The 23,860-nt window shown below is 41.3% G+C and overlaps 1 protein-coding gene across 1 annotated transcript in view; it reads right to left on the bottom strand.

Annotated features, from left to right (window-relative positions):
• gabra3 (gamma-aminobutyric acid type A receptor subunit alpha3) overlaps positions 1–23,860 on the bottom strand; it is a gene marked incomplete at its 3' end in the record, with an annotated part of 73,507 nt that overhangs the window by 13,949 nt on the left and 35,698 nt on the right. Inside the window, exons 4-7 of the mRNA XM_080508916.1 lie at positions 10,763–10,983; positions 6,207–6,289; positions 4,704–4,847; positions 1,116–1,268 (exon numbers count right to left, since the gene is read on the bottom strand). Of these exons, the coding sequence (XP_080365042.1) occupies positions 1,116–1,268; positions 4,704–4,847; positions 6,207–6,289; positions 10,763–10,983 (601 nt within the window). The remainder of the gene's footprint in view (positions 1–1,115; positions 1,269–4,703; positions 4,848–6,206; positions 6,290–10,762; positions 10,984–23,860) is intronic.

Genomic DNA, 23,860 nt, shown 5'->3' with positions numbered 1-23,860 from the left:
TTAAGCTACTTATTCCTTTATTGCCCTTTTTAATTCCCTTCTATAAAAAATTAATTCTGAAATATTCTCTATCAATACCAAAGTGCTTGAGAAATATCTCTTCAGCCGGCCCTGAGCCAACTTCTAGATCTCTTCCCACGGTTTCCACGAGCTCAAAACAAGCGTCGATAACACTATAAGCTGTTAAGCTCTTGCGTAGAGAATGGTTCATGGCCAGAACGTTCTTACTCAGCTCTGCTGCTCATCCTACAAATGCATGTCCCTTACAAATGTGGTACCATTTATAAAAAAAAAAAAAAAAAAAAAGAAGAAGATGTAAACAAGCAAAGAAACACAAAATTCCTCACTTTTCATCCTTAAGTTTATATTGTCATATGAAACGACTGAGCTCGGGCATTCCTAATTATTTGATCCATGTTGTTGTTGGCAAATTACAAGTGATTGAAAAAGCTTGCATTTCATGAGCAGCAACACTGACGACGCGATCTCCTGCCATTACTTCATAAAGAATGCGGATGTGCAATCCGAACCTTATTAAGAGCCCCTCGTTACTTCGGCGGGATTATCTTGGCTTTTAAAACCGATGAGCCCTGTTTTATCTAAATTAGCTGGCGCTCGCTGAGGAGTATCACTTCAAAGCAGACCGGCTGCTGTAAAGTTGACAAATCAGCGGCGCGGCCTCGTCGAGAGACGCGGCTCCTCGTCTATCTATCACCTGCCGCGCTCCACTCCCCGTCGTCGGCCTCCCGACTTCGCTCCTTCTTATCCGTGATTAATTCATGTTTGCGGTCACAGAGGGAGGATCGAGTCAATACTACGATAAAAGCTTTGGGGAAAAAATAAATTACCTTCCATTCTCACGTGCACCTGAATGCACCAAAGCTTCAGTATGTTTTCTACATGGTTATGTTTACAATTGGAGCTTTTCAACTGGAAAAAAACTCTTTTTAAACTTCTACTTCTTGCTGTGGTTTGTTGTAGTCATCCCACAAATGCCTAGTAGTCTCATACTTGTTCCCCCACCCCTCGCCTAAAACTGCCAGACCCGTGCACTGAATCGTTCAGCTAATTCATTTGTTGAGCTGGGAATTGAACACACACAAGATGGCACTCACCGAATACCGTGCGCGCAGGAACCGATTCTCTGTTTAGCCAGAAGGAGACCTGAGACAGTATGACAGTCATGATGCACGGGAGGTAGGTCTGAATCACAAAATAGCCAATTTTCCTTTTCAAATGGAAATACGTTGTCATCACTACATATTCTCCTGAAGGGAAAGGAGAGAAACGGAAAGAGATGGGGGGGAGAGAGAGAGAGACACACACACACACACACACACACACACACACACACACACACACACACACACACACACACACACACACACACACACACACACACACACACACACACACACACACACACACACACACACAGGGTCATCATTATTAATATGGCTATGGCAGAAAGACAAGCTGAATGTATTCCAGGATGGATTTTTATTAAAGTTAAAACATTAACGTGAACACTTGCATCATCAAAGGTTTGTCTGCAGGCTCCTAGTGAGCCATCAAACCGTACAAACACACAGAAAATTGTGCTTAAAAGATGCTGTGTGCTCAGGGATGTTCCACTGAGGCTGTCATTCGTGCTTTGTATATATGGAGAAAAAGAAAAAAACAAAAAAAAACATGACTACCCTCTATTTCAACGAGATTTCATTCAGGAAAGTAGAGAAAGAAACATTTGAAAGTTGATAGTTGAATGAGCAGATTTGTTTGATGGAGTCACAGCAAAAAGAAAGAAACCTTGAGTTGCGTTGGAGATATTTGAAATGTCTCCAAAATAGATTTTAAGGGCTGTTGAATTTTGTAATACTTTAGAAATAATGGTATCGATCAACAAAATCCAGCTGCGCAATCATGATTTGGTTTGAGCTTTGCAGCATCAATCCTTCCATATTTGACAAAACGGTTGTGTGGACGACTACTTCTTAAAATCCTTCAGTCTGCTCATGTAATCCCACGCGAACTCCATCATGTTAAGATGGGGACCAAGTGAAGGCGGCACTACCAACTCAAGAACTCCTACATATTTATTCTGAAGACGTTCCCCTCAGCAGCAGAATGGTTTCAGCCAACCTCTCTTATTGAGCTCAGATTCAGTATTTAGACTTTTCCCATTTACAGAAGCTTTTAAGTATTTTTAGGTGGGCTATAATTTTCACCCAATGTAGTTTTACCAGTTTGATATAGTTGTGTCTATAGTTGGGTGCCTGAATTTGAATCCCATTTGTGAGCATTTTTCGAAAAGTTCCAACATGGGGAGAACGTCCCAGGTTCAAGGTCGTGTGTGAACCAAGGAATCTAAATTCCCAGTGAGTATGTGGATATGACCATGAATAAATGAATGATTTGATAGGGTAAGGTAGGGATCTGGGTTTGAATCGTGGTTGTAGCAGAAAGAGCATCTGGTGTAAAAACTGCACAAACCTTAATACCTGGTTAAAGCAAGATGCTACATTAGCAATCAGTCGGTGTATTGTTTTTTGTTTGTTTTTTAATGGGTCTAGATATGGGTTTCATATTCCAGTCCATTTTCCCTTAACATCTTACTGTTGCACGGGTTTATATTTATTTAGGCTACCAACCTCGTACTGTAAAAAAAAAAAAAAAAAATCTCCCTTTATAGTGACTTGTTTTGGCAGTATGTCAGTTTTCACACGACGTGTGTGAGATTTCATTTTCCTTTGTCGAGCCCTTTCGATATATTTACCTGTCTCAAAGGTGCCATACATAAAAAGCTTGATTGATATGTTTTGTCACACCGGCCAAAAGCTCACGCACAGCAGTGTTTTAAATTCAAGATGAGCCGCCTTCTCTGGAATAATTAAAACAAAGCATCTTTGTTGTCATGTAAATACAGTGGTCGTCTCCTATATATGCCAAGGTGGCTTTCAAAGGGCCCTCGCTTTGTTGTCGTCCCCAAAGAGGAAGTGTGTTTCCAGCGCCATCTTTCAGGCCGTAGCCAGGCCGCTGATTATTATTATATAGATTTTCACTAGCACGCTACTTTAAAAACTCATTTCCATTTTCCCTGAGAGCCCTTCGCGGTAGCCGTGGAGAACCTGAGCCTGCGTCATTCTAACCTCTTGATATTTGTCACCGACGGCAGTGAACGGACAAATTCAGTTCCCTCTCTGCGCTCGGCTCTCGCTGCCATGTCTGCAATCTGTGTTGCAAAGATATGAGAAAAACAGCCTTCTATCCCACCCCGAGGTGCATTTTCTGAGCAGATTCTTCTGACCAGAGCTGAACTGGCCCACATTCCCTTGGCTCAGTGTTGTCCATTAGGTTTAAAGTTAGAAGAAATAAGGTTTTCCGACATCTATAAGATGAGGCTGTTTATGAAAGGAGCCGCATCGACTCCACCTTCAATCCTGCCAGGCTTTAGTTGGCTGCCTCACTTCAAAATACCTTTTGCAATTCTTTTGGCTTAAGTTCAGCCCACTAAACAGCCTGACAATAAAGATGGGCTCATGGAAACTATCCTCTGTAGAGTGAAACAAGCAATTATTTGGCACATTTCGCTTCCTAGGAAAAGGGATCGACAAAGAGGCTTCGTGACGTTTTAGTTCCCAAACACTAGTGAAGTCTGACAAGCCTGTGTGGCTGGAAAGCTCGCCTTGTGACGGCTTCATGGCCAAACGGCTCCATCGCAGAGGTTAAATCTCTGAAAATGGGAAGCCGGGGTGGCTTGTGTATAAGCTGTGCACTCTTTCCGTGATAATCAACTGCACCCCCGAAGCAACCTTTTATCTTTAGCTCCTCAGTTATGAGTCCGTCAGCACATCCTTTAGTTACTTAAAGCCGGATTGATGATTAAAGTTTCTTTTATATCGCTGTAATTCACTTAATAGACGATCATATTTCCAAGTTTTCAGTAACTCGTTTTTAAAGCAATTTCTCCAGTAATAAAGCTGAAACTACTCTGATGTGCTTGAACCCAATTATCTATATTACTTGATAGTTGGTGCAAATGGCCTCATTATTACTGGTGTCTGTCTAATTTCTTTATGTTACAGTGCTACCATAAAGTCTAAATCCTCCAGTGAGAAAACAAAAATTTGCATTTGCTTTATTACTCTTTAATTCGGTGGACAGAATAGAAATAAGTCTTTTTGTTGTTTTTTTTTCTCTCTCCACCTCGAGTGCAGCTCTTCATATTATCTTTGTAAATAATCAGAATAGTTTCCCTGAAAACTGATAATGGTCATCATTTTTTTTCTGATAGACCCAAACAACATGTGAACTCAAAATTACAGAGCGGTAGAAAAATGCAGACTGTTTCTCTCGCGAAAAAAGAAAAAAAAAAAAAGAAAACCCACTCAAGTGCTCCGTATGTATAAGCAGAAATGAGGGAAAAACTAATACGAGTTTTTATTTCAAAGGTAGGCGTTTCATCACTCTAATTTCCCTCCTTTGCTCAGTTTCCTCCATCAAAACAGTCTGTTGTGACGAACTGCTGTGAGATTGTTGCCTGGCTGACCGGCCGCCTGCGCTCGCTGCAGGCGAGGCAGGCTCTGTGCGGTGTGTTGTTTGCCTCGGGCCTCAGCCTCGCGCCTGTTCCAGCACACCAGATCTGATTAAATTTGAAGTGTATTGTATGCCGCTGTGTGGCCTAAAATTGGCGTGCGGTGTACCTGTGCTGGAACTGATGGTTTCTTTGCCAATGACGTGTCCCAGCAGGTCGTACTGGTTGAGCCTGGAGCCGTCCTCCGCCACGGCCACAGACCGCTCGTCTCCCTGCGTCCACAGGTAGATCACCTCATTATTGGTGTAAGCGTCTGGACAACAGGGACAAAGCGGGGGCAAAAATGTTAGGAAATCCATCAAAATGTCCCATTTTTCTTTTCTACACTTTCTCTGTGGCAGAAGGAACTTCTGGAAATGTGAAGGGCTGAGTCATTTTCAACTGCGTAGATCGTTTTCCACTATATATACATAGACACAATATTAGTTTGACACTAGGGGTGACTAGGGAGAACTCAATGAAACATTACTGATGCTCATAATTCCCTGACTTCTGCTGTAGTGTCTCAACAGTTCTTTAATATTGAGTGAATTATAGCACATATTCTGTAACAGCTGGCAGTTTGGAAATAAATGCGTATCATTTCCAATACAGAGATCTATGGTTTCAAGATGACGTGTCATTAAAATGTAGACAATGTTGTGCTTTACAATGACGGCAATCAGGAGAGTAGCAACACTTTTATTCCCTTGCCGAATAACTTTTTTTTTTCTCACAGATTTTTGTATTACTTGGGAAGCTTTTGATACTTTTTGCAAATAAATAATCTTCACAATTGGAAACTATATTTTTAAAGCCGAAACGGTCGGTAGAAGTAAAAGGTTAAAGTGACAGGATACCACAAGGGTTTGTCATGAAAATCCTGCCCAGTAAACTTTTAATTTCAGTTCATTCATCACTTTTGCGAAAGAATTTCCCTCTAAAATGATAAAAGATAAAAAAAAAAGAAAAAGCTATAGTTAATACGAGATGAACAATGTATGTAGGTATAAAATCAAGGATGCTGCATAGATGGCCATTCTTACGAGATGCTAAAATGCGATCTTATTTCCAGATTTTGTTACTCAATGATGACTTGAGCACACACTTGGCTTCAATCCTAAGCACAGGCACGCCTTGTATTAGTCTTTTTTTCTTTAAGGACTTTAGGAAACTGTGAGAAATGTAGCATCACCTTCAGTAATCTGTATTATAAATCCCTCTCAGCATCCTGCTTTGTTATTTGTTAGTTCCTAATATGCAGTCGAGTTGTTTTCTTTCTTTAATTTTGTTAAACTTCAGCATCCTGCGCTGGAAGCCCTTTGCTGTGGCACAAACACGCTTTCTAACTTGGTGTTAAACGTTTCAACTTTCTGAGGCTCTTCGTCTTTATCAAGGGAACTTTCCCTTCAAGCCAGAGGCGGACTGCTTCCACAGTGCTGACAGGTATCCCCGAGCACCCCACAATCCCTTGTGGAGAGTGCAGTCGGACTCCTCTGATGTTTTTCCAGGTCAGGCAAGGTGCCTAACACCTGCAGAGAACAATCACCACTGTTTCTGCAGTGTGATTTTTTTGTGTGGTTTTTTTTTTGCATTAAACTCTGTTTTGTTGTGGCCATCTGCACGGACTTACAACTTCCGAACTTCAGAGGACAGGCGTGCGCATCCATGGGGAAATCCTCCAGGTGCATGGGGCACTCGGCATGAATGGTCAACCTGGGGGGACAGAGAGGAAGTACTTCAGCGGTCCGGTCTGCACTGAGCTTCAGGACACACAACGCCTCGCGACATATGTAGCTGAATAAACAATTCAGAGAGTTTTCGTAGATCTGCTGTAGATCTGCTTCCATGAAATTTCCGTCATCACACGTCAAGGACGAGGCTTTCAAACGCAATCAGAGCGTGGAGATGGAATTAAACAGCAGTCGCTTTAATGACAGAGTACTTTTTAAATAGATTCATGCCTTTTATCAAAACAAAGAGAAGAAACTGAAAGGGAAATGGAGTGTGGCCTCTCTCGCTCTCTCTCCTCCCTCCCACCCCCTCGCTGTCACCCGTAATGAGAATTAAGCTGACTGACAAGAAAGCTGAAATCTCCAGGGAGCCCCAGAGTTTATTTCATTTGGCCAGATGGCCGAACTATAATGCACTCTGTACGCAAACAGCGAAATAATGCGTATTATCTCACTCATACAAGTTTAAACAACATGGGGATTGCATTTGCTGAGTTCAAACAAAACAGCGAGCCATAAAACCTTCCTTCAGTGGACGGAGGTACTCGTAAATGGACCGCAAACTGGGTTAGTGTAACTCAGTTATAACATTTGTAGTGAATGCATCAATTCAGGTCTGGGTGTTTTTAACAGCCGGGGAAACTGAGTGTATAACATTAATGCTCTTTTCCATTTCCAAAATATGTCGGCCAAACCGAATGCATGCACAGATTTACTTCTTGCGTTGTGTTTTCTGTGGGCAGATTTCGCATTTATATTTGATGAAAATTACTATCTAAAAAAAAAGTAATGAGTGGAGGACTTCATTGCAGGCAAACTATGGAAACTTGATAAATTATGGCCTGCTTCTTCAAAAAAAACAAAACACCTCAAACTCTCATTTTCTAATTAGCTGTTTACATTGCATTCACAACAACTCTGTGCTCATTTTTTTGTCCTCCTCCATTTCTGTCCATTTTCTGCTGCTGCCCCCGATTGCTGATCAGTGACTCACAACTGCAATCCTGGCAATGCAACATGATTCACATGAGCGGAGCTCAAACCGAGAACACACGGATGGAAACAAAGAGTTGAGATCAGAGACCGAACACATGCCTTTTATGCGCAATGACAGAACTTCCTGTCTTTGACATGACTGCAGCTCCGTGAGGCTGTTTTTGAAGCTGAGCGATGCCTTGAGCTACATGTATCACAACTCTTATCCAGCGACAATGATAGCATGTAAATGGCAGCTGCCCATCCTTGCTCCTGCAGATATTATGCAGCTTTTTTTTTCATTATTTTTTTGCAAATGGTATGTTTCTATTCATAAGCTACTTACTATATGTGCTGGTGTATGCATGGTGGAAAAGTAGTTGAGTCACATTTTTAATCGAGAAACGACTCATCTTGAGCCCTATTTCCACACAAATATGTAAAGCTCACATGAAACAAGCTCTATTTAAAAATCACGGCGATGTTTTCAGTTCGGTTTGCACGGTTCGTGCAGAGGAGACACCCAGCCTAATGGATAAAGCAGACGTTCAGGATAAAACCATTGAAACCAGGTAAAAGGAGTAAATCGGATGTGAAACTACTCGAGTCAGTTTTATTTGGGGTACTTGACATTAATCAAGAGACGCAGGTATTGGGGAAAGTAGTGAGATCTTTCAGTTTTGCTGGTTGTCTACACAGGTTCTTTTATGCTCTTTTATGGTTCTTTTATTGTTCTTTTTATGGTCTTATATTTTATTTACACGGATTCTACTTCTAAATCTTAGCTCTGTGTCACTCATAGAGGAAGAATAAAGTTTATTCACGTACAACTAATGATCCACCTGACATCAAATATGTCTTTTGAAACTCAGAGCTCCCATTATAAACTTTGGATGTTGATTTAAAAATAAAAAATTATGAAATGATGTGCTTTAAATTCCACTCCAACCCCAATAATGTTGAATTAGGCTTGCACGATCACAGTTGAGTATCGCAATCTGACTTGCAAGAAATAAACACAAAAGCATATGATGCTGCTGTCAGTGTGCTTTTGGGTTTGTTCTTCCATATAATGGTGTTTTCTTTTCTTGGACCCATCTTGTTGTGCTTCTGACTTCTCGACAGACTTGATGTAATGTGGAAATAGTGCAGTGAAACACCATCTGTTGGCAGCAGAACTCCATCTGATTGTCCAAACACGCTGCATATTGGTTTTTTTCTTTTGTGATCTCTAAAGTTTGAATATTGTAGCACTGATATATTGTGCAGCTTTGTTGTTGACTTGATCAATAGTACCTATACAACACATCAGAATGTATTTTAGATGCATGTTTTGGAAACTATATATTCAAATATTATCCTATTACATACACATTTGTTCAAATTCATGCAGCCTGTTTTAAGGCATCCACTATAGTGAGACCGCAGAATGTGAAGTCGTCCATAACTGGAGCATGGGATCCCGACTTTGTTGCTTTCCTCCCTCTGGGCTACATATCTCCATGAAGACACACCATTCGATTCATACTCTGTGTAAATTGTTCATTTTAAATGAGTAAATTATGAAGGAAAAAAAATATTGCAATAGGTTTTAATCACAACTCTCTCTGAGTAAGACAGTTTAAAGTGCTCAAAAATTAATATTCTCTGCCTGACGCGCAGCGCGATGAGTCCAAGGTAATTTGAGGTGAGCTGAGAGTGGGTGATAAAATGCCCTCGCAAAAAAATAAGGATGCGGCTGCACTAGCAGACAATACCGGCTCCTTCAATTCGAAATAATGATGCAATCCTGCAGAGTGGGAGGCCTCTGTAGCATTTGTCAGTTCAGATGCTGCGGACGTGCTGATTAAATGGATTTGCGCTGTTTGGTGAGGAGTGCCAATCAACTTAGGGGTGCTAGGTGAGGCCGTGCACACCAAACCCACCATATGGTAGATTTATATTCTGAAGCTAATGCCTGCGCAGTGAGCAAATTCATGTTATCAGCCTCTGCTTTGGAGTGCTTCGCAGAGCCTCTAACAAAATAGCAAAATTTTCATTCAGACTCCTTCAACAAATCGGCCACAGCGCCACATGAAGAGAGGATGCTGCTCATGAATTTATAAAATAGTTGACAGTATGTGGGGAAAAGAAAAAAAACTCCAACCAAAAATATTCAGTCGTCGTATGTTCCCACACAGAATAGTTAAAAGTCCTGAATGAGGAGTTGAATAAACCTCACTGTTTGTCAGCTTGAATCTAAATATCACATCACCAGTGTTTTTCCCTTCAGCATGGCAGAGACTTATCTTAGTTTGCTTCATCATACAACGTCTCCATCCTCCCACGTATTTACCAAGCGGTGTAAACATGACAGTCCTTGTAAGACTTCCATTAGCACTCAGGTGCCGTCGTCAGCCTTGGCAGAACTGCCACCGCATCAAATCTACTCATGTGGGACCGCAAAATGAATTTCTTTCAATATTTCACTTTCAACCTTGAAAATCAATACTGACCTCGTGGATGAGCATCATAAAAATATTTCTTTTGAAGCCTTTTCATGGCCACGATGCAAAGCTGCAGGGACGGCTGACTGACAGGCTCAGTGTTGAAATCAGATGAACCCAATGAATTAGTTTTGCGCCCGCCCTGCACATAATGGCATTCGGTGACTGCGGCTGCCTTGGTAGCTGATGCTATTTACAGTGTACTTTAGGCATGACACACACACAATGCCCATGCTTTGATCAAGTCTGTATTCTTCCCTGAGCTGTCGGCGTGTGAAACATATGTGGCCCAGGGTGGCCGCAAATCGGTTATCTGCTTGTCGGATGTAAAAATTATGCAGGAACGATCCAGGTGCATCAGCTGGCTACGACTATATTATGAATTGAATGATTTGAAATGGGTTAACTTTGGTCATCTCCTGTTTAAAGGGTAGTTTCAAGGTTAAGAGTTCAAATATTTTGATGATAATGTGGGTGATAAATGTTTCAAAATTGTCACTGACGTCCATCACCTGGCAACATATTTACTTTATTTAGTTGTGGTAAAATTAAGACCCACAAATGTCAACTTTTCCCTTGTCATCGATTTGAGATGATCTGTCGACTATTTATTTCAACTCTTAGGAAATAAATTTTTTGCATGTTGGTGTTCTGTTTACACACCCATGCATGGAGCCACTGAACATGCAACTTTTTGTAAATGGCTTCCAAGGTGGAACATTTCGAAAACCCTCGGTCTCGGTATATACGGAGAAAAACACGTCTGTTCTGAAAGGCTGCTCCGGCGAATGTGGATTGTTCTGCACATGTGCGAGTAGATGGACAATTGCAGCATTGGCGGCCTCCAGAGTGTCACGACTCCGAGTCCATGTTCTCCTTGGACTTTGTGGTTTTATAGACGAGTCACCCGGAATAGCGATCCAACGTCATCATCTGTCGGTACAAATGTCGGTGTACTCGCCATTGTTAATCTTCATAGCGTATTGTGCGCTCACCTCATCGTGTAGAGAAGCGTGCCATTGTCGACGAGTCGTAGTAGTTTGTTCGGCGTCGTCATGTTATGGGCCACAGACTTCTTCCCGTTGTGGAAAAAGGTATCGGGAGTCCAGATCTTACTGGCCAGGAGGTTGTTGAGGGGAAGCACTTGCATGGGCCCGTCGAACTTCAGCCTCTCGTCCCTCCAGCTCTGACGGAAGAAGACATCGATGGTGTACTCCTGAAAGAGAGAGAGTGTCTTTTATCACAGATGCTAATTAACAATGCATTTTTTAACAAGCACTCAGTGTGTTCAGTCACTGACGGCTGAAAACGCCTAATTGAGCGAAGCCATCATGAAATAAACATGCAGTCATTAAAGTTGTGCTTTTCCTGACGTGCCAGGTCAATATATCTACGACTGGCCTGGCCAGTGGAAGTAAACGGCATGTTAGACTTCAAATGGGAAAGCAATTCCATAAATAATGGAGTAGTAGTTTGGACTGGACCCGAACAGCGGGACAAACACAATTAACATAAAAGTCAGTGCCTGTTAAAGTGAGATTAATAACAAAACTAAACAGTCATTTCAAATTGCGTGTCATTTTTAATGTTACATTACTGAGGCTAAAGTGCACAACACAGAAATGACCACCATTATAACTTAGGAGCTGATGGCTAACGGCAAATTATGATTGCTTGGCTGCTGTTATACTTGAAAAGGTCTCGAGAAAGTAGAAAACTCTGTGATTGGGATTTAAAGATCCCAGTAGGTGAAAACTGCTAGATTGAGGCTACACATTTTCCCAGCTGACAGGATTAATTGGCATGTTGTTCCACTATTGGTTGGCTGCCTCATTATCATGCAGTTATTTAATGTATTTCTGTGCACCGCTGAAACTCTTGGAATTAACTTGGTGCCTTAATTGTGCTACATATTCAACTTGTTTACAGGAAAAGAACATTTTTGATTTAATTATAGCCCCAAAACACATAAGAGATGCACCCAAATTTTACAGGTGTAAAATTATGTGTTTTTAAGTCACACATTTCTGCATGTGATTACAACTGCGGTAACGTTGCAGAGGATAACATTAAAGACCTCCAAGCCTCGAAATGGACCAACAAGCCAAGAACCTTGTATTGCATCTGTTTCATGTTTTATAGATTTGCAACAAAGTCTTTTGTGTTGGCAAAAACTACACACAAACAAAGCAAACACAAGAAGTAGCCGGTCAAACTGAATTTATTTCACATGATTCATTCAATGGGACTCGGTGTCCTAGCAACAGCCTCTCCTCACCAGCTGTGTACAGAGGCGGAGGAAAAGGAAGTTGCCTGTATCTCACACTACAACGCACCATATTGGTGATCAATAAAATCACGTTGCGCATGTTTCTGTTCCGATTGGCACTTTGTACTTTTAACCCGCACTCTTAAAAAAGGGTTTGACGCGCTGGAGTGACCACCAGTGAACTGGAACCTGTCGCTTCCCGAGTGGGAACATGAAAAAGTCATTTCTCAGTGGCTCTCACAACGGGACGCCACCGTGCCCAGCGGGGGAGGTGTGTGGCTTCCACTCAGCACATCCACGGGGCTCCTCTGAACAGCGCAGGATGGACGCGTGTTAATTGATGTGATTGACCTCCCCGACGGCCCACGAGCCTAAAGTACGATAAAACAATTACAGTGCATCTGTCCTCTCAGCAGTGCTCTTAATAAAGCCCGTCGAGAGCTTCACGGAGAGATAAAAGCAAGAATGTGACAAACACATGTTTTGCTCTGCCACTTAATTCCTTTCTTTCTCCCGCCGCCTGTTGAGTTAACTTCCTCATTTCTCATTAATCCCCACTCAGCATTGTCTGGTATTTCTGAATCTGGAGATAACGCGCAAAACTTTGTTGGGATTTAAATAAAAAAAAACAACAAAAAAAAAAACATTCTTGGCCTAAAAATGTATTTCCACGGCGAGGTGCACAGCCGATAGAATGAGAATAACATTTGGAGGAGCACCTGAGCCGAGCATGTGGGTTGCCTTCATTGAAAAATTGCCAAATCATCTCTGCCGACACTGCGTTTTTGAAGCTATTCCAGTTGACCATGATTTGGTGCCTTCCATGGTGCCTCAGATCGTTTTGGTGCAAGAAAGGAAAACTTTCATTGCATTTTGGTTGTCCATTTACATGACAACCACCATGACAGCTACTGAAATTTTAAAAGCTGCTTCTAAGGTGCAACGTTTAAAAATGTAAACTGGGGAAAACGGCAACTTGTCTGAAACGGAAAGCAATCCAACTTTGTTGCCTGCCAACACGGATGTCTGTTATGTTTGCAGCCTATAGTTCTCTGTGTCCGTTTGTGTGGTTTCATTACAAAAACAAACCAATAGCACCAACTTGTGTAATGGCATGTTGATTGCACTTCAGCGTTTCCGCCGTTTCCGTGTAAATGGGCATCATTTTCAAATGTTGAGAATGTAATTTCTCCGGTAGATTGATTTAACTTCCTGGAATAACAGGCGCCGTAGCATTCCATTATATTGTAACGCCACAAGAAAATAGTATGGATGTTTGTTGTAAAACAGCTTTTTTTTCCCACTTTTGACTTCATAAGTACAAGCAGCACAATAGCAGAGCTGTATATATCAGTCATTTAAGAAACTTCCGCCTCCTCTGAAAACAAATAAAACCCCGTTTCCAATAACATGTCACATTGCCTGCAGCCATGTTCAAAACAAAACTTCCTGATAGCTGCCCTGAGTATATCCTCAGGATACTGATATAAACAGGATGGGCCCTTTATAACTTCTGATCTGTAACATTGAAAACAGCTCATATTAACAGTTCAAAGGCAATTCGAAAGCGACATGATTGCCACAAATGCTGGTGGTATAAAGCGTGAGAGCAGGCTGGTGAGCACCATGAGACAGTGGCTGTTTAATTAAATTCTAATTAATTGCATGGGTTCCATAGAATGTAATCTTCTGATCCATCAAATTTCACCAAAGAAGCCAATGTCTAACCTTTTTTTTTTTTCACGAGTACAATCTACATATTTGGCTCTGCAGCACATCTCACAAATGTGGCACCATTTAACACTATAGGATTTATTGTAAAAAAAAAACAAAACACTGTTATGATGATGCGGTTATCTTCCTTTGTTTTGTTGTAAAGGCGTCTTTGTATTATCCGTCCATTTAGTCCTGTTCAGTGCGGTCAAATATTGGACTCAGTACAGACCATAGTGTCATTTCTGGGTCACGAGACTGACCGATGACTGCACACATGTGGACGCCAGGACAAACACCATACTGTGATTTACTGGACTTCTCTCCTGTGCCTCTTTGACCAAAAAACTTTCGAGCAACACTCCATCAAAGTCTGACTCTGGCTTGGCCCCTGAGAATCATTAAAATCTCTATTCACCACATTTACCCTCCCAAACTCTTCATATTCTTTTCTTCATGAGATGCCAAAATGTTCCACAATCAGTGTAAAAACATCCAGCGATGATAAACCAGACAATAGTGGGCTCGGCCCGCTGGGGTAAAGCCATCGTTTGTTTGTATTCTTTTGGAGGGGAATCTCCTGTAAATTCGAGGAATTAATTTGAAGATTGAATGACAGGGATGAGGAAGAGTAGAGTCAATCTCCACACAAGGCCAAATGGCACAATCGGATCTCATGCCAGCTGGTGTTCCTCCAGGGACTAAGTGATTGATTTCTCCTTGACGGAGGAGACAGAGCGGAGCGTCTACCCAACAGTAGTTTTCAAACGTCTCTGTATTTTTTCATGCAGAGGAACAGATTTACAGTGGCGAACGACTCCAATTTAAACGACGCTCTGCAATGCATTCATAACAGCAGTGTTGCAAATACATAAATACTGAATACCTCTTCACACATAATGTATGCCTGTAGAATATTTGTTGACATCTTGCCTTGATTTAAAAGCAGAGCATGATAGGGAATGCAAAAATGGGAGTAACATGCCACAGTGTTCTCCGGTTGGATTAAAAGTAAACTTTGTAGAAAAAAAACAGTATGCATTTAAATTAGTCCCTGATGCATTATCTATTTAAATATATTGCAAAAAAAAAACGTTTGAAAGAATAAAAAGCTGAACCTGGAAAGTGGAATAGAAGAACATAATCGAAAATCTAATTACAGAGCGCTATAGTTATTATTTTGCTTCTCGCTTAAACTCTTTATTTAAAAGTAAAAAACAAACAAAAGACGGTAAATTCCCACGGCACATTTCAGAGCAACGGCGCAGAACTAAACATAAGTGAGTTTAAAGAAAATCTCTTAAATAGGTGATGAATCACTCAAAGGAGCCATAATCAATATTCCTAGATTAACAGTAAATTAAATGAGGTTGTGCCTCGTGAGAGGGGTCACTCAACGTGACAAGCCACAGAGAATTATTAACTGACTCTGCAGTTCTTGCCTCAGCTGCTTCCACCTGCTGCAGCCGGCAGACGTCGGCCACAAGCCTCCAGTGTGCTTTCAATTTCAGAGAGGCGGGTAGATGGATGGACTGTTGGAAAGTTGGCTGGATGGCTACATAGATGATCAGGCGGCTGAATAAATTGAGAGATGTGTGGCTGTAAGAGGATAGATGGATACGTCCATGACTGGACACATGATTAAAGGGATGAATAGATGTCTTGGTAGAGAAAGAGATGGATAGTTCTGTGGTTAAATAGACACATGGATGAAAGAATGCATAACTCAATAGGTGACTAGATGGATGAGTATATGCTAAATAGACAAATGCATGGCTAAAAGGATGCCTAGAGGGAGTGAGATGGTTGAATAGATGTAAAAAGTGAAATAATCACCAATATGTGATTCTAATAAAATCTCCTGTATTATAATTTTTGCTGGAGGTATTTGAAAGAGTAACTGATTCTCATTTTACATGGTGAGTGATCAGGTCTGATCAGTCGATTCGTGTGTTGGTTGGTCTTGTCCAGCACACACCGGTTGCTACGGTGATGACCATGTGTCCACTAGTAGCCATAAACAACCCAGGGCGGGCAATGAAATGGACTTGGGTATTCACCGCATGGCAATGTGGAGCCGCTGTGTGGGTTTGAGCAAAACAACGAGACAACACGCTGAGAATATTCTTTCGCTCTGAGATATTCTTCGTGCAGCTGTCAGACTTGGCATCGCGGTCCGGCGCGGAGGACGGTCCACACAGGGAAAACACATATGATTGAAACAGGCGTTGTCATAAGCAGAACGCGTGTGATTTGTGGCTGTTCAGACTTGGATCAGATTCTCTGCTGGGTGTGCACACAAAGCGAGCTTTGACTGACAGTCCGAGCACAGCCTGAGACACCAAAACAATTTCAGCCTGTTGGATGCACTTCCAGTATGCTTTCAAGTACTGTAAGCCTCAAAGTACACAGCGAGGCTTTTGTCTGTTTCAGCGCCAGTGAGCTCAAGAAGTCACATCAGGTTACATTCAATGGAGTCACCTTCGCCGTTGCATGGAAACAACTCGGAGCCGGTTATTACAAAACTCTGCAATGCATTCTGGCGTATTTTGATTCATGTTTATTTGCACGTCTCCCTAAAGATGTAGAAGCACTGTCACTTGTATGCCATAACTAAATGAGCCTCTGATGTTTTCAAGTCGAGGTTAATTACTGCACACTCTGAGTCGAGACTGTGGGATTTCCACTGCGGCATTTCGCAGGAAAGGGAGAGCGCCGAGAAGAGATGAAAACAAGGATTATAAAACACGACACAACCACGTCACGCACACAAAGGCATGTCTCCTCTGCTCGGTGTGTTGGTCACAGTGGAGGAGCAGCAGTGGCAGAGAAGCAGCCAATGGCAGGGCTGAAAGTGATGAAAATGAAAGGAAATGAGGAAAATGATAGGAAATAGCAGATAAAGGTGGCAGTTAAGGTAGGATGTACGCTCGACTGGGCTAAATGGGTCTGGATGTTAAATAACCACACACTGTCTGGGCTCCTGATAATGGCAGGAAGGTTGTGTCTAATATCTGATGGAATATTAATGCAGTCTTTAAATGGAATAAATGATATCATTAAATTTGAAACATTTGCTTAGCACATCCCATTTTAATCATGTCAGCAGGCTGCGGTTTGAAGCATATCTGTACATGCCTGTCATTGGATTACACTATTTCAGTCTCATGAATTTTAGTACTTTCGATGGGACTGGTTTCCTGTTAATTTGTTGAGTTGTATATTTTTAAAGGAACCAAAGCTATCAATGTACTTGTGCAAATCCATTTGTTGGCCTTAACATGAGCTGTAATAAGATGCATTCGAATCACGAGGTAAAGTGAGGCGCTTTGGATAATAACCAAGACAATTAAAATAGCATTGAGTTATTAACACAATATTTTGTTATTTTAGGAGTACACGGTATTGTGTAAATGGGAGGCTCACAACTTATGTGGACTCAAGTTTATTATGCTTTACTTTGAATGTACAAATAATTTCTTTAAACTTTCTATCTGCCTAAGATTTGGTCAGTGTGCGATAGCTCAGAAGTGTACCTTTTATTTTCCAGTTCAGACAGGCGAGCTGTCAGACAAGTTTAATTTGTTACATGGTGGCTTGGCAAATCTAGATTTCTGCAAATGAGAGTTCTGTCATTTTACTGTAGAAAACATAAATGTAAAGTCAAGCACATTTTTAACATTTTGGGGGGAGAAAACAACCATTCTCAACTTGCGCGAGTCAAAGATGCTGAGTTTGCACAAAACAAAGCCAGAGAGGATAACTATTCTGGAACCTGGACCCGGGACTTTGCACACAGACTGTTCACCTTTTAAAATAAAGAATTTCAAGTGATTTGTCTCCCAAGTGGACGAGTGCCTTGGTTTTTTGGTTGTGCACTGGAGGCACAAATATCCTATAGGCCTTTGATGAACTAACCTTCCACATCCGACACATATATTTTAGTGTGAATATTTACTGCAGTGAACTTCCAATTGGATGGTGTAAATGTAAAGCATATAGAGACTCTGACACAGTAAAATCAGCTACTTAAGTAAAATCCATTTACCATTCAATACATGATGACGATGAGACGTTTCTCAAACAAGTTGTACAAGTTGTACAAGTTGAGTCCAGGATTTTCTTTATGCATACTATAAGTTATTGTCTTCAGTTCCAGGCTTGATGCACTTGTTTTGTTGATCTAGATTAGCTGTCTGGTCTGACAGGTTTGATGTAGTGCCTCTGACGAGATATTATATTGTGCACGGGGACCGTTTTTCCAATATGTTGTGCAGAAATGGAATTCATGATATATGCCATGATGTCTCGATTTTGACAGTGCAAAGCAAGCCGGAGACACCCTCCTAGTTTAGGTGTGTGTTTGTGATACAGATCACTCGTTAGAGGGAGCACATCGAGTGGACCTATCTCTTGTGGATTTCACACTCTGGGCATTGTAATGATCAGTCAGAGACTTGATGAATGTCTTAATTACAAGTCCCTCTTATTCTCCCATTGTCAATTATCTCCGTTCGCTTCGCTTCTCGTGTGCTGTTCACCTTTCCCTGCTGGGAGCATAACCTGTGCGAGATTTGCAATGAGCTGTGAATCCCATACCAACTCCAATTATCTTCCGAGTTCACAGGCGTCTGCTGCTCTGAGGCGTAAACACGTCCTGGCACTCACTGCGCCCGACTACAGACAAGAACATTGTGTTCCGCGGATTCAGACGCAGAGATGTGGAGGTGAACATGTGAAAGCGCGCCGCACATGAGCCTCATTGGGAAATGAGTGGTTCTTTTGAGATGCTCAAATGGCCAGGGATAATGGAAGAGATTACAGTGAATGGATATATTAAAGCAAGTGCAAATGAATTGTGTCCACCATGCACAACCTTGCCTACCAATCAATATGTATACATCGTGAAGGATGAGCAAATTGCGCTCACTGACGATGTGTTTCAGTTTACGGGTGCTTCACATCACTGCAACATTCAGACGGCGCACGGAAATCTTAAAGAGGTCGGAGGAATGGTGGATGAACATGTGGTTGCAAGAGTACTTTGGTCAGGAGAGATCATGAGTCTCGTTAAATATTGAAATGAAACAATCCCGTCTTAGTGTCACCCTTTTAAACATTTAACCAAGGAAATCTGCTTTTTCCCCCGTACAAATGTGTATTTTTCTGTTGAGCCCTGTGTTAAATTCTTAATTGATTCTCTCAGGGGTCATATTTGTCTATGTAATTCATCCTGTTCCCAGTTTACCTTAAATATACATGCTTGGAGCAGTGGGATTCAAACCAGCAACCTTCTGCATTTCTCATCAGAATGTGTTAAGCAGTACAAAATTCAAAACTGAATAAGTCATGTTTACAAATTGTTGTTTTGCTGAGTCATGAAGTTTTTTGTTTGCTGCTCTGTTCTTTACAAACTTTCACTATTGAATGATTTATATTGGGACAAAGAGAAATGTTACTACAATGTCGTCTGTGTGGACACAAATCGAGAAGCTCGTGCTTCTCTGCTAAACAGGCTGCTCAATGATACAAACAGCTGTAAAGAGACTCATTCTTTCATTTTTTTTTTTTAGCATTAGCTTTGCTGGTTCTAGTGCAGTGAATTGCAGTTGTGTTTAGAATTACTGCACAGGCTAAATCAGGAACTGTCGTCTCAAGCTTTACCTGAACAGTGTGAATTATAATTTCATCACTGTCACTGTGTCAAGTGTTCATTTTCTCGATCCAGATGCCAAATGGCTGTGAAATGATCTAAATTGTGCAGCTGTGTGAATACAGCATGTTTACAAGCAGCTGACACTGACAGTGGTGACTACTGAGAGAAGTTCACTGTGAGAGACTCGGCACAATGTGAGCTCTAACGAGCATATGCTAATTAATCAGTTTATATTCACCCTCCACCAAGTACCAAGTCTTAGGAGTTTCTTTTTGAAAATAAAATCTGTCATTTCATACTAAAATATAATTGAATTTAGGAGTAATCACATTTCATACACAGCCCAGCCAAGTTTTGGGAATGTGTTTTTTTCTTTCTTTCTTCCTCCTCTGAAAATGTTGTTTTGATTTCTTTATATTTATGATTGCAGAATTTTATTTTCTATTCAGTCTCCTTTTTCATGATCGGATTGTCAGATTTAAAAAAAAAGAAAAAGTCTTTTTAGCTATTGGAATGGTATGTGAGACAGGAAATAGGGCCGCTGTATTGAAAATGCACATCTGTACCTCTTCCCTCGAGTATATCTATGTCTTTGTGAGGTTTGAGGTCCACTTATAAACATGTTAAAAAAAGAGGCCGCCACATTTAATCAAACAAAGTCAAACACTTTGACTTTGATTGCCAAATGATTGCAGGGTACTGACATTTTCATGTTTGGCTGTTATTATTACAAAAAAAACAACAAACCTTGGTTGATTGAGTGCATGAAGACTGTGCCTGCAATTTCTTTTTTTTGTGTTCCTCAATTCTCTCCAACCCTCCACATGAATCACCCTGTGACGTTAGAGAACACACTGACCTGTACCAAGAGTGTACAAAAAAGAACATAAGAAAACAAGCTCTATTTTAAGAGTACATCTCTCCTGAAAGCTTTGGAGAAAACACATTTAAATTCCTCATGTTCTCTGAAATGGTGGGCTTAATTGGGCTTGCACGTCTTTGAACAAGGGCGCTGTGATTAATAAAGAATCCAAGAGTTCACCTTCAAATTTTAGTAGCACAACCATCCATCTGCTCCGTCCAGACCTTGAACCGATGATACATATCCACGTCGCTGCCTCCCTGAATTTTAAGCACGCGGATATGTGCTGAAAATCTCCAGTATCACATAAATGTTTAGCCCCCCCTTGAAATCCTGCAGCCCTGGTAAGATCTGATATCTTTGTCAAAGAGCAGCACAGTCCATGTGACATCTGAAATCGCTTCACATTTCATCAGCAGAGGCTTGTCAAATCCCACCATGAAGCAGGTACGTGTACTGTGACGCTGCATGCATGTGAATAAGATGTGACTCCATCGAGTTTCTGAGAAGAAAAGAGGGAAATGGAACAAAAAAAACAAAACAAAACCAGAAGAGGTGTTGAGAAGGGGGAGACTTGAGGTTAAGAAACACATCCAGCCACTTACCAGAGATCAACGTCAAGATTGTAACCCATATTCCGGCTCCTGTTGTGACTAACCTCTGAGATTTCCTTTAGTCGGGCACAACTGCAGACAAGGTTTCATGTTATTGGCCTGATATTTAAGTTTCATGCCGATTATGCAGTTAGATTTCCTCCCGTTGTGATACGGAATGCTCAAGGAAAGATGTGGCGTATTGGGGTCCCGGTGAAGACGGAACGAGTGGCCCTGAGGGTGACCGAGAAGCAGACATTTCTGGGACACTTGATATAACAGAGATGGGTAATTGGACCACTGAATGCAGACAACATAGAATATGAAATGCCTAGGGTATAGAGTGTGCTCTGTCTAGGAACATCTCAGTTTCAACTGTCCCAAAGTGTTTGAGCTCTACATTTTTAGCCATGCTAGGAGCATGACTCTGGCAGGGTCTGTCAGTTGGCCTCTCTGATCCTCCCTAAAATATCTCAATAAGCACTGGATGCTTCACCAAGTCTTTTGCTACAGTCCCAGAGGGTTAAACTGAATGACTTCCAACTGTCATGTATTGCCTCAAGCCAGCAAAAAAAATTAACCGATCTAAAGAAATTTCTACACATTTACTTGATAGATTGGAGCAAAGCTTGATGCATGGCTATGTTATTCCGTGGAGCTGTACCCTTAATAACTGAGATAAATGCTGAGATCATGAAAGGTTTGGATGAAAAAATATGTTTGTAATGATTTTTCAAAACAAAAGAAGGTTGTGTTGATACTATCAAATGGCTACGAGGGGAATTGATTTGGTCCAAACAACCTTCAGCTGATTATCAGGATGTTAGCAATAGATTTGGGAGCTTGTTAGCATGATCTCAATAGCCGACTATTCACATTGTCGGGATGAGTCGATTCCCAGCGAAAACTGTGTGACATAAAATACAGTGCTCACTCAGCATGCAAACAATTGGCCTGTTCAATGAAGGCCTGCACACATGGACAATGCCATGACACAAAGCCCTCAGTCAGTGTCGATCTGTTAGCAGCCCTGTAGAAAAGAAAAGACAACCATGATTTAGGGTAACTGTATGTTCCTTTCCAGGCTGAAGTTACTTCAGTGATGTGTTCTATTCTCCCCCTGGTGTGTACTGTTAACTTGTGGCTTCTTTTACACCGTTTACGTGGCAGAGTTTCCAAGGGAGAACGGAAAACCATTGTGTTTTGGGTGTCCGTTTACGCGACAACACTGCTCAGAGCCACTGAAAACACAACGTTGAATTCTGAAAAACATTCCGACTCCGTTGAAATGGGAAAAACGTTTTGAAAAACTTTTGAGGAGTTAGTCACCTGTAATAGCGACCAAACTTCATCGTCTGTCCAAACCAATGTCCGTGTGCTTGCCATGGCTATTGTTTATAGCGTATTGTTAACAACCAACTTGTGGCCCGATATGAAAGCCACATCGTTTTCAGCAGTTTCCGTGTGAACAGACATAATATTGAAAAGCCTGCGGTGAACAAGCGAAGCGTTTTTACTTCCCAGGTTACCGTGTTGTTGTCTGACTGAAATGAGCCTTTAGCTCAAAGAGATAATTTACACAATTATATTCTCACATATCAAAAAACCTCTATGGTACTCCCAAAGTCATAAATAAAATAAATGGATACAGTAACATGACAACACTTCAAATCTGTTTATACTGGGGTAAATGCAAATTTGTATATTAAGGGCAATGTGTTCCCAGTGTGTTCCCAGTGTGTTTCCAGTCACGGTAATATATGGTAATTTACATGCACATGAGATTGTTTCAGACCCTTCCAGGTGTGCAAAAGTCCACTCAAAAAAAGCTGAGGCATAAACTATGGATTCAATTTCTGTACATTTCAATAAGGTAATGAGGTTTTGAATCTATATGAAACTCGTCAAGATGAAAAAAAGCACTTCTTAAAAACCGATCTATACTGTCTTGGCACTAGCTAAAGAACAACATATAATGATAATGACACTCGTGTCCACCAAATTGTAACCTGTTAACTTATACTTCGATTGTCTTTTACCGCTTCAGAGCCTTCGAGACTCCAGACCAATGAAGACTTCATTGCCTTCATTTGTGCGCTGACAAAAACGTCGATGTGTCTCGCTGAGAGCGTGACGACCGGCGTACATTGACTCGCAGGGTTTACCGTGGGTTCAAGTTCCCGCATTGCATCAAAATCTGCAGGCGCTGAAGTTGATTCCTTTTGGAGGTGGAGCCCCAGTTAAGAGGGCTTATTAAAGAGCTTCATTAAAGGAAATAAGTTTCGCCAAAAAAAAGTGGTGCCTGATAACAAGATATAGACTGAGTGAAAAGATGTTTTTTATGTCCCTCAGCACTGCGCGGCCAGTTTCCCTCTTTGTTTTAATCTCTACATGGCTGCCTCCAATTAATCAACTGAACTCTGGTGTATTGTCTTCAAAACAAAACTTTCCTTTGGTGAACACATCAAGGAAATACTGACAAAGCTTGTTTCCACCTTAGACATACCTCCAGGATTAGCCGTTTTCTCTCTTTAACTGACCTAGATAAGTGGTCGAGTTTCCCACAACTGTTCAGTGCAGTGCTCAACACATAGCGGCTGTCCTGATCCAAACTCATTATACAAAAAACACAATGGCATAAACCCCGACCAACAGTCGATGGGCTTTCCTTGGCTCTTCCTCACTAGTTACCAGAAACGGAACCAGTAAATAATATCCAGTACTTTGTATTCCTGCTTCATCTATAAACATGGTTCCGCCCTCCGCTTTACTTTCTAAAACCTGAGCAACCCACTCACCCTCAGAGGAAACCTCTTCTAGAAATGACCACCAATTTCAGCGATTGATGCTGCTCATTATATCCAGTTCAGACTGGAGACCTACTTATTTAGTTGTGCCCACAATCCACTGTTCACTGTATGAAGTTTGGCCTCGTCTTTTCCCTCACTCCTCTAAATAAATGACCTGAAGGTACAAAAGATTAATCGCTTCACAACTTTT

Source organism: Blennius ocellaris (assembly GCF_963422515.1).
Source record: "Blennius ocellaris genome assembly, chromosome: 14".
Taxonomy (NCBI): Eukaryota; Metazoa; Chordata; class Actinopteri; order Blenniiformes; family Blenniidae; genus Blennius; species Blennius ocellaris.
This window is presented reverse-complemented; position numbering and strand designations above follow the sequence as displayed.